The sequence below is a fragment of the Octopus bimaculoides genome, chromosome 14, assembly GCF_046866305.1.
Source record: "Octopus bimaculoides isolate indiv1 chromosome 14, ASM4686630v1, whole genome shotgun sequence".
Classification (NCBI taxonomy): Eukaryota; Metazoa; Mollusca; class Cephalopoda; order Octopoda; family Octopodidae; genus Octopus; species Octopus bimaculoides.
In genome coordinates this window covers 17,020,717-17,032,988 of record NC_142941.1, presented here as the reverse complement: position 1 = coordinate 17,032,988, position 12,272 = coordinate 17,020,717, and the positions used below count along the sequence as shown (strand labels likewise).

The 12,272-nt window shown below is 36.8% G+C and overlaps 1 protein-coding gene across 1 annotated transcript in view; it reads right to left on the bottom strand.

Annotated features, from left to right (window-relative positions):
* LOC106881668 (protein PIF) overlaps positions 1-12,272 on the bottom strand; it is a 49,162-nt gene that overhangs the window by 25,160 nt on the left and 11,730 nt on the right. The window contains exon 2 of the mRNA XM_014932134.3: positions 4,358-4,480. Within this exon, the coding sequence (XP_014787620.1) occupies positions 4,358-4,478 (121 nt within the window). The 5' untranslated portion in view covers positions 4,479-4,480. The remainder of the gene's footprint in view (positions 1-4,357; positions 4,481-12,272) is intronic.

Below are 12,272 nucleotides of genomic sequence, written 5' to 3'. Positions count from 1 at the left end.
TTTATCGACCCCGAAAGGATATAAAGCAACATTAACTTCAGTTGCATTTGAACTAAGAACGTAAAAAACCGGAAGAAATGGGCGAAGTATTTTTGTCTGGCACTGTAACAATTCTGCCAGCTTGCTGCCTTTTATACTAAATAAATAATAAAAAGGAATCTTTATTCACTTGAAATTTAATTATCATGCAACAGAATGCGTCTTTTCTTCTAAGAAACCTCTGGAATAATAATAATAAAAACAAAAAAAAAGCCGAAGCTATATTTTGTTACCAACTGAATCGTTGTCATAGCATCGATGACATTAATTTTCGCCGAGCGTAACGCATTAAATCAAGTCATCTTGGTGTAATCTGTCTTTTTCAAAATATACTTATGCGAATATTTATGTTCAATCCTTAAAGTCATTGCTGAATCACAGAGACTATAATTTGCTAAGTACTCTTCTCAGTACCGATGATTGGATATGAAACAGACCATAACCTGGAACTCTATTGCACTGATTAGTTGGGGTACTAACGAAAATACACTAGGAGATCAATTATCCGGCAAGCTTGAGACCGGCAGTGTCCTGGATTCCTGAATTTTCCCAAAGACAATCTAAAATATAAACTTAAAATATAAAATAAATTGTGAAAAGTAAAGAGATAGATTGTATTAAAAGGATTCAAATTAATATTTCTAAAATATATCATACTGTACTATGAGGGGTGTTCATTAAAGATTTTCCCTGACCCGCTTCCCAAAAACTGGGATAAACGAAATTTGGCATAATTGTTAGTCCTTCTCTATATAGCTGCTACCGACGGTGACACATTTCTCCCATCGCTTTATGCAGCTGTGAAGACCCCCATCTGTAGATGTCGGTAGATTGCATCTGGAGCCAAGATTTTATCTCCGAAATAAGTTCATCATCATCCGAAAAGTGTTTCTCAATACCCAGATATTTCACTCTCATTGTAAGAACTTAAAACGGTGGTCTAAAAATGTGGAACGCTAAATCTACAGAACTGGAACAAATTCCAGCGGAACTTATCAAATACAGATGAAAGATCTTCTTCACTATGATTCCTTATCTAAGACTCCGTATCAAGAAACAAAGCAAAGTAATTTCAGATTTGAAATATACAATCATTGTAGCAATGAAGGAGAATGCACACAGTGCGAAAACTTTCAAGGTGTCTCTTCTATCCAAATCTGGAAAAAATCACGCAAAAAATACTTCGTGACAGATTTGATTGCTATGAATTCCCCCCAAAAGCCAATGTGAATTTATACTTGGCTGTAAACCACTAATGCGATGTTTTCCTCACCAGGAAAATATCTAAAATATCTAAGAAAATATCTAAAACAACATTCTTTTCACGCAATTTCCTATGATCTTGTCAAGGCTTTCCATTTTGTTTCACGCTTCGAATATCCATTGTACTTCTGAAGAATTGTCAAGTCTCTTCACGAAGATATGATAACATAGACATTCTACGAGAGAAATCTTTCTCCATACTTCCCGAATGGAAAGGTTGTTAAACTGGGTGGTTTTCTTGCTATACTTTACTTAATCTATAATTTGCAGTTTTTCTGCAATCACTATCACAAATATCAACTAGAATTTCTATTTGGATTCTTTACGGAGGCTCAAAACGACCGGATGTACAAATATGTATACTTCTTCTAAACTTTACTGTATGGATGATAATGCCGTTCGAGAATACAGTTCTGAAGATCTTCAGGCTACTTCAGATATATTTATGAACGGTTATGAATACTTTGGTTTAGAAGTTAATATTCAAATATGGAAGATGCAATATCTACCTGAAACAATCTCTTTTCGGTAAAAACAATCTCTTTTCGGTAAAAACAATCTCTTTTTCAAAAATAAATTTCTGCTATCTGTGAAGTGCTCACAATAAGGATGTCACACTATCCGATGAAATTTCAAATTGTATTCGTCTTGTGCATGAAACCTTCGAAAAACCGAGGAAAAGAGTCCGAGTATCTCATTCATACCAGAGGATTATTAGAACAACCATCTCAGCGCGTGTCTTGAAACCGTCTAACAGATTACGACGGAATAAAGACATACACTGAGTTGATGGTCCTAATTCTGACAATCCTTTGGTACAGATGTGAAACCTAGACAATTTATTGAAAAAGATGGAAAAGGGCTAAAGTGCTTCCATGAAACAAAGCTGCGAATAATCTTGCTCATAATTTGGCAACACCATATAACAAATAACAAAATAATTGATCAGACCAGATACCATATAATAGCATTGAAGCTGAGTTGTGACATCACCAGCTTGTAATGAGTTGGCCATGTTTATAGAATATCGACATGTTCAAAGAATATCGAATAATCGACTGCTGTAGATGCTATCGTACAGAGAACCACAAGAAGGAATATGTCCAATAGGAGCTCTAAAGTATTGATACAAGGAACACCTGAAGAAAACATTCAAAATCTTTAATATTGATGTTTCCTCATAGATTGTTGATGCATAGTTTGCTTTGGGAGAAAAATGCCATACTGGATGCGATTTCTTTGAAAATAACCGGGGTAAAATGAAGTTATCGATAGAAAGAGGCCAACAGATGACAAGAACCAACAGACTTAGTTATACTCCAGTTCTCATGTCTTCGTTGTTAGCATTATTCGCGGCCAAAAACGGGTTTTAGAGCCCTCTCAGAACACATAAATTCAGTAGAATTAAATTCACAGCACCGAGAGGAGCCAATAACACACACACACACACACACACACACACACACACACACACACACACACACACACACACAGAGGCTAACTTATTTCCTCATGTTACTTAGTTTCATGGACGAGAAAAAAATAAACATGACCAGCTCTTCAGACATATGGAGGCAAATATGAAGGGTCATATCAATCTGTTACTCAATAGATGGAACTGCGTCTGTGTTGTGTGCTACTTCCATTCGTTTGTTCACTCATACACACACACACACACACACACACACACACACACACACGTGTGTGTGTGTGTGTTATTTAGTTTCATTCCCAGATTTCTCGCCAATGGAGAAAAAGCCGGTGTGTAACCTGTATCCTAGGCTCCCTCATTGGGATTTCAACAACATCAATAGGGTAGTTGTGCATGGTTGTGTGTTTTCATTTCTGTTCGCACACTCACACACATCACAACGACATCTTGGAGGATGCAGAGGGGCTGGTACGGGACCACCAGCGATGGGCAGCACTGGTGGATCTGGTCGGCTCTATGCATGATGACGTCACTGGGATCACTAACCTAGGGTGACTCCAGTCTAATCAAGGAAGAGCATGAAGCAAACAGCAAACATACTCATACATGTAGTTAAACGTCTAGACATGAGCATATGTACTTATAAGCTAAAATTTTGCAAAGTTTTACATATGTTGACAACTCTCTTTGTGGTTTGTGTCTATTATTTAATTAGCTTTCTCCCTTCTGGTTTTGAGAACCCCACTTTTTCAAGATTATTACTGAAGCAGTTTGTTACATATCCTAATGCCCCAATGATTATGAATATAAATCTGAACTTCTAATCCGGGTAGAGTTGCCGTAAATTTCTCAATAGTTCAATGTCAGTATTTTCTTTTTTGCTGAACTTTAGCTTTGCCTGTAAGTTAACATCTACTGGGAAACTGATTTCCACTAGTATCTCTTCTCTGTCCTAAATCACGATATTTGGTCTATTATGCTTGCACTTTATTGAGGTTTTCACAAGAGCATTCCATTAGTATTCATTCATAATATAAGTGGCTAGGATCTCCACCATATTGTGGGTTCTTATATTGTAAATCTCAGGATTATCCTTCCGACGGATTCTATTGTATAGTGACTTGGTCACATAATGTCTCATCGGTAGATAATAACGTATGTATGTATGTATGTATGTATGTATGTGTATGTATGTATGTATGTAAGCCTTGTGAGTGGATTTGGTAGACGGAAACTGAAAAGAAGCCCGTCGTATATATATATATATATATATATGTGTGTGTGTGTGTGTGTGTGTGTATGTGTGTGTGTGTGTGTGTGTGTGTGTGTGTGTGTGTCTGTGTGTCTGTGTTTGTCCCCCCAACATCGCTTGACAACTGATGCTGGTGTATTTACGTCCCCGTAACTTAGCGGTTCGTCAAAAGAGACCGATAGAATAAGTACTAGGCTTACAAAGAATAAGTCCTGGGGTCGATTTTCTCGACTAAAGGCGGTGCTCCAGCATGGCCGCAGTCAAATGACTGAAACAAGTAAAAGAATATGTATGTATGTGTGCGTATGTGCACGTGTGTGTGTCTATGTACGAATGTATGTAATTATATATGTAGGAATTTAAGTACTTACGGTCAAGGTCTGTATCCATGGTATTTTGGCTCGAAGCATTCGTCACTAGTATTAAAATGCCCAACAGAACAATTTTCCATGAACGGTGCATACTTTTCTGGTAGTTCGGTAGATTTTCCATAGCTGTGTTTTAAGACAATAATATAAAAAGGGAGAAATCAGTTTCTTACTGGTCTTCAGGTATGCATCATCTTTATATATAGTCGTTGTTGAATATGCAGAGACTGTTGATTGGTAAGATATGTTTAAAGATCGTTGGTTTGTCTCACTAGAAAGTCTTCGTCAACAAGGAATAACCACACACACAAAAGAAAAAAAGGACATGGAAAGAATTTTTCGCTTCTAAATTAAATCTCATATGTGAACACCATCGTAAACAATATGACTGGACTATTTCCCTTAAGATTTTTATTCTTTTACACTTTGTCTATCTATCTATCTATCTATCTATTTTCATTTTATGAAGCATTTCTTCTTCTTCTTCTTCTTCTTCTTCTTCTTCTTCTTCTTCTTCTTCTTCTTCTTCTTCTTCTTCTTCTTATTATTATTATTATTATTATTATTATTATGTGGTTTTATTTATTTAGTAGTGTGTCCTGTTTGGTCGTTCTCAAATCCCTTCATTGTCAGTGCCTCTGTAAAAAAGTTTTTAAAAAAAAGAGCAAAATCCCCGACAAAACAACTCCTTTCTCTCCCTCTATCTGTGTGTGTGTGTATATGTATGTATGTATGTATGTATGTATGTATGTATGTATGTATGTATGTATGTTTATACATATATATATGTATGTATGTATGTGTGTATGTATGTGTATGTGTATATATATATATATATATATATATATATATATATATATATATATATATATATATATATCAAGAGCATCACCAAAGCGCATGTACAACTGTCAATAGTCACTACCATTACCATTACCACTTACAGCAACAAGAACCACTTTCCTTAAAAAAGAAAAGAAAGAAGAAAGGAAAAAAAAACGCAATGTTGTCAACAGCGCCATTTCCCTTTTATCTAGAAAGAAGGGACATCCGCCCCAAGAACATTTGCAAGAGATCGTAAAGTTCTCTTTTCATTGCCAAATATCCCATCTAGACGTCACCGCATACCGTACGTAGTTAAAGAATAGATTATTTATTTATCAGATCCCTTTCAAGGTTGATGTCGATTCGTTGGTAAATAAGAGATTTAGAAGCCAGATTTGGAAGCTCATTTTTGTCTTACATTTTTACGTGCGATGCACTATAGGGATGGCAACAGCGGTTGTTTGATCCTCTACTTTATTACCACTTTTTTTCCTTTTCTGATCGTCTGTCTGCCATCTTTTCTCAATCTCTTTATTTCCTTTATTTCGATCAACTGTTTATTTCATCTTCAGACGTCCCGCTTTCATTACGAGTAAACAGTTCAAATGCAAGCAAGGTCGGGTGGTGAAATATTAATAATTGTAGAGCTAACGCTACGAAAAGAAGACAATATATTATTCCTTTAAACTAGAGTTCTTAAGTTGTTATTTTCAAGTTCAAAACACGAAGCTGAAAAATAGCTGTTTGCCAAAGACACCGATTGCATTTATGAACAAACGAGAGAGGCTCTACACTAGTCGTCGCACAATCATTTCTTAACCAAGGACTCTATTATTCAAATGAATTTTACCACAGATCCTAGGTTTTGAAAGATATGTCAACTCAATGAATTGATCTTATAAACGAACGACAAACTTGTTTATCCAGCTTCACCTCTCAGCTGAAAGACATATATAACTGAATAATTATATGTAAATGAATAGTTATAGATCTTACGCTGCAGCTCTTTAAGGTTTTAGAATATAGTTCACTGAACTCTAGTACTGCCTCAGTAGTTCACTAGAGGTTTACAGATCCTGTATAGGGAAGATCTGCTTCATGCAGTTGCTTATAAGAGATTTCTACCAACTCCGTGGCCGGTAATAAAGTCACGGGAAAAAAGTCACATTCAGATGAAAATGGTATTTAAGTTGAGGCACCAGAATTTAGTACGGTATTATCCATACAATTTCAAAGTAAGGTGATTAAAATCAAAATAAGCAACAAGGATATCCAGAGGTAATGCAGTACGATCGTTTCATGCAACTCCATTTAATATCCAGAGGTAATGCAGTACGATCGTTTCATGCAACTCTATTTAATTGACCAATGCAATCATTACATCAATTTAAAATGCAGAGCAATCCTCAGCTGCACAAAGACATAGAATTAATTAAATTAGAACAGTATAATTGTACCTAAAATCTCCAAGAAGTTAAGGAGATAGACAAAGAACATACTGTCTTCACTTCCGCATAGAAGTGAAGACAGCATTTTTGGTTGCAGAAAAATCAGCATTTAAAAATATACATTAAAAGTTTGATGCTCTGCAGCGACCACTGTTGGGTGCAGTAATCCAGACGACTGGGAACGAAAGTTCTCCGTAGGAGTAGCATGCTATCTCTTTTTTTTCTGATTCTGAATGATCCCAGAATCTATCCAGGTACTCGCCTACACAGTGCTGCCATCTTGGTAATATACACATGGAATATTGCATCATTACTCGTATGGATTTCAGGTCACGCACCGACTCTGATTTTGAGATTGCATTACCTTCCGTCCCTGTGTATTCCGATTGTAATCTGTTTGTGGGCTGATCGTAGAGTGCTTAGCTAGTAACCCACACAACTATTTAGAGTTTGATTGGCACGAAAGCTGTAAGAAATGGATTTTATGAGAGAAAGGTTTCAATGTTGACTGATATTAAGCTGGAAAAGTTTTAACCAACCAGAGGACAATTTTCAACAGCTTATAGTGAAAATGTATGTAATCTTATTAGTTGAACGTCTACAATATTTCTTAGAGATCTTTAGTGAGATGAAATGTACTCAATACAACTGTTATAACCAGCATCAATACAACCACTTCCATTACCAACTTACCATCTCCTTAATGATCAATAATGATCAATAACAACATCAAGATAAACAATTCCATCTAGAATAAGAGACAATCAATGAGATAATATGGGATTCTAGAGTATTTTAAAAGTTAAATGAAATGTTTTTGATCGTAGTCCAATGACGATTGAGTTGAGACGAAATGACAACAACAATACAATTGATAAAAACAATACGGCCACCGCCATCCCCAACAAAACCCTTATCATCATCAGCATCACCACTATCATCGACGTTAAGACCAATACAATCAATAATTCCACGACTACCAACCCGCCAACTGTTGAATAACTAACTGGCAACAACAACAGTAATATCAGCATGATAGCTGTGTCTGTAGCTACATATATTGTATATCAATATAACAGAGTGTACGTGTATCAAGAGAGGAAGAAAGAGAGAGTAAGTGTGTGTGTGTGTGTGAGAGAGAGAGAGAGAGAGAAAGAAAGAGAGAGAGAGAGTGAGTGTGTGTGTGTGTGTATATTTTCTGGTTCAAGTCAGAGATGAAAGGAGCTAAGTGCCCATGAATCTGGTAACCCTTCAACTAACTGTAATTATACAATATTTCTTTCCACCTCATCCTTCATTCTTTCATCTGCTTATTCCCAGTTTTGCATCCATAAAAATAAGACAAACATTTTTTTGCTCTCACAAAATAGTACTTTCCTAGCTCTATTTTTAAAACTACATATTTGTTGTGGATAACTATTGATTGCTGCCGCTGTTTTATTTACTTGCAAAGAAGCTACCAGATGGAACTGAAGGCCGTAATGCGAAAAGGAACCGTAAAGGAATTACATTGATATTAAACTTGATGTTTTAAAAAGGCTCAATGCAGGAGAAAAAATTCAGCCACATTGCCAAAACATTAAAGCATGCAATGTCTATAGTGAGAATAATGCATGGCAATAGGGAGAAAATTAAGGTCAGTGCTCAAGAGGTTACTCTGTTAACTGCTCGGACCTTATTTTTTTTCAGATCTAATGTGATACTTAAAATGGGACGGCTCTTGGGTGTATGGATAGAAGTTCAGACTCGACGTAAAGTGCCGATACGTACGATGGTAATTTTAAAAAATGTATGACGATTTGCAGACAAGTGAAACTTAAAAAAAAAAAAAAAAAAAAAAGAGAAAAGGAAAAAAGAACTTTTCTGGTTGAAAGTTTAAGAAGCATTTGAATTTACACAAGATAAATGGGTGGTGAAACTGCCAGTGCTGATAAATATGTTACTACTAATTATCTTGAGAAGCCGGAGAAAATAAACTGAACGATTGCTAAAGGATATTAGACATCAGAGCAAGTATACAGTTTGATGAAACTCCAATTTTCTGGAAGCTCATGACAGCTAGAACTTTCGGTTCTCGAGAAGAAAAATCAACACCAAGATTTAAGCTTCTAAAGATAGTATCACGTTTTTTCTGGGAGGAAATCTCTCTAATGATAAGAAATTAAAACCCCTTCTCATGTATCACTCCGAAACGCAAAGACTTTCAACTGTTACGCAAAGTGTCAAGTATCTTATATTTTGTCAAATATCTTATAATGTCATAATTTATATATCCATCCAACCATCCATCTATCCATCCATCTCTGCCCACTGTTCCTGGGAGAGTTCTTGGGTAGAATCCCCAGGCACTTCCTCCAAAGGGTCTTATCAAATGCAACCATCATTATACTTTCTGGCTGAATTTCCAAGCGTGACCAACTGAGACAAGACTATCTTGCTTTTGGTCTCAGGGATTTTGATCCATCCTTAGGTCATAAAATGGATTCTTCAGCTTGAAGAATCCATCTTGTGATTTTTTCCTGCGACATTAAAATCACATATCTATAGTACCGGAGCTATAACCTCTCAACGTGGAGAAGTAGTGGCTCATTCTGGAGAGACTCCCCGATCTCTGAGCTACGTACCCTGTCAAGTAATATTTTTTTCAAATTATTTAGTCTTTTTTTCAAAGTTGATGTAATTGCCATACCTATCTATATTGGCTTTGCCAAACCAGTATTTCATACAGTGTCACAAATTTGTTTGCATCACTGTGTTTTATTTTCAAAATAACAACGCAGAAGACACTTTGTACGGTCTATTTATCATTGCACATGGAAGAGAATAAAAGGATAAATGCATACGTGTATCGAGAAAAAAAGATGTAAGGAGCGAGTTTATCAAACTCGTTCTTAACAATTGTACTAGTTTTATTTTCTTTCTACTCTCTTTTTTTTTCTCCCTCCAATAACATATATTTACTTTGCATTTCCGAATGAATAAATCCAAACAATTTTTTCTCATGAAAAACATTGAAAGCAACTAGAAATCAGTAAAATAGTGTATAGAAAGATAACGATGGCGAACAGGAAGACGAAAGAGAAGAAGAAGAAGAAAGAGAAGAAAAGAAACTGAGTAAGGAGAAAATCAATTAAATATAAAACAAAAAATAATCCATAAGCCGATCCCCAAACCACTTGGTCTCAGCTTGTCATTAAACATTGTTGTTTATGCCCAGGGATTGTGTTGTGTCACTAAACTCCACTTGTCTAAGTTTTTTTTCTTGAGCTTAATTACTCAATCGTTATATTTAATTATGGACTCAATAATTTCCCTCTTCTTGTATTGATTATTTAACATCGTTGAAATCGAAGTAAACAATTGATTTTTCCGATGGTGGAGTCAATAGCAGGCTGGTCTATCATCTGAAGGGTCAGCAGTTTGTATCTTGTCAACAACATCGCGTGGTGGTGGGATAGAGACACGTTTCTGAACGCAGGCATGGTTGTGTGGTTCGCTTCGCCATTACGTAATTTCAAGTTCAATCTCACCGAACGACACTTTTAGCAAATACATTCCACTATAGGTTCGAGTTGACGTGAAAGCCCGAGAAAACGAAAACGGTGCTAAAGACCGCGATATGGACAATACCTGTTCCGGGATGGTAAACTTAATCTTCACCTGGTTTAACAGTACCACCCAGCCCTTTGGTGTTTCTAGCAGAGACTCTGTTGTAAGCATTCAGACCAGGTCTTCAGTCTGAAGATAACTCGATATCTTGATGTGTTGCTTCATATTGCAGCAACCAGTGAGTCATAGTTTCAGCCTTCCTTTCCCACACCAGTGTCGAAGGCTACGTAAAAAGGCCGTGGGCATTGCTCTCATCCAGTTTAAGGAGAGGATCAAGGCCGGCTCTTCCCGTGGGAAACACAAGCAATATTTTGATGGCAGTGCCAGTAGCCAGTCGGTGCAGCCATATGCAAAGAAAGCACATCAGCCCACCATTGGCGAGGCGTTTGCCCATACTGTTGGCACTTGCATCCGTCAGTCTACGGTGGACCGAAGGATTGTAGACCGGTTTGTCGACAACACGTTACCGCTGAATGTAGTGGAGTCCCCCACTTTTGTCGGCCTGATCAAAACGCTGAACCCCAGCAAGATGTCGATGTCGTACTGCACCATAGGCAGGATGATCTTGGCCAGCCATAAGCAGCTGGGGGAGTATCTAACAAGGTACTTATAAATAAAGATTATAGAAGCTTATTAAATTACTATTATGGCATTGTAAGGGACGACCGTGCGAACTCATAAAAGGAGAAATGGTGACGAATGGAAGAAACAGAGGACTCCTTTTATTTACACGTATCACACGGTCGAACACACAATATCATATATATCAATAATTGATATACATGATATGTTATACGACGATAACATAGATGACCAGTAATGAAAGACCACAACCGTATAAGATGGATAACAGAGATATTTATTGTAGCGTTAAAGATGTATGTCTGTGTGAGAGTGTGAATGCGACATATAATAACATAATCAAAGATAGGCCGTCATACAAAGAAAAGTGTGTATGTGAGTGATACATGTGTGTATGAGAAATATTACAGCAGAGAAAAAGAGAGTCAATAACACGTGAACAATTATACCAGTTCGTTAGTACACTATAGGAAAAGTTCTGTATGTGAAAGTGAGGAGAGGCTGAGTGTAGCAGTGCTGATCACTAGTTGTGATGTCGTGGCATCGATGCCGAGCCGTGATTCTTGTTATACAGATGTTCGTCGCTGGCTGAGAATTTCTTGTCTGTTTAAGAACTCTTGTCTGTTTATTTACCGTGGTGAAGCTGAGTCACCTAACAGAATCGAAGAGAGAGATGTGCCGCGGTAGTTTGGTGTGGTGTACATAGTAAGTCGTGTTGACGCTGGTAGCGTAGAGGCTGCTTGGTAGGTGCTGGTTAGTAGTCGTAGACTCTTGTTGCTGATATGGCGACGGCGGAGGTCATCGTGGCTGGACGAAGCTGCTGAAGTGGTCGCTGGCTGCTGCTGCTGTCGTGTGGTACACGGAACAGTTCTCAAAGAGAAACTGGACCGAGACAAATTTGGTTGCCGAGTTAAAGCTATTTATAACAAACTATGAGCTCCCGATGGCTTCAGAATTTTACTCTATCACGTGACCTTATTAGGGGTCGTGATTGGTCAGTTTGCGTTCTGGCGGGAAAGGTTCGAAGAAGTTGCCGATTCGAATAATAATCAGTCACGTGATGACAAGGAATGGGTTCTCTACTACGCTCGCATTTATTTATATTTAAATGAGAAGATTGTATGTAATGGCGATAGTAGTTTGTATCTAATGGCGGGAGGTAGTTTCACTACAGCGTACTTCATATTTTCTTAATTTAATTTAGTTATTTAATTATTTATTAAATAATTATTTTCTTGATTAATGTAATGAAATATATAATAGTTAATTGAAATAAATGTCATAATATATAATATACAGTGTATATATCAGGCTGAGTAAAAAATAAGCAACGTTTTGAAACATGGAATTCATTACAATATAATTCAACAATGCAGCAATTTTATTCATCAAAGTAGCAATACAATTAACACATTTTTGCCGAGTTACAAGTTTGTTTATTCTGGTAACATAAA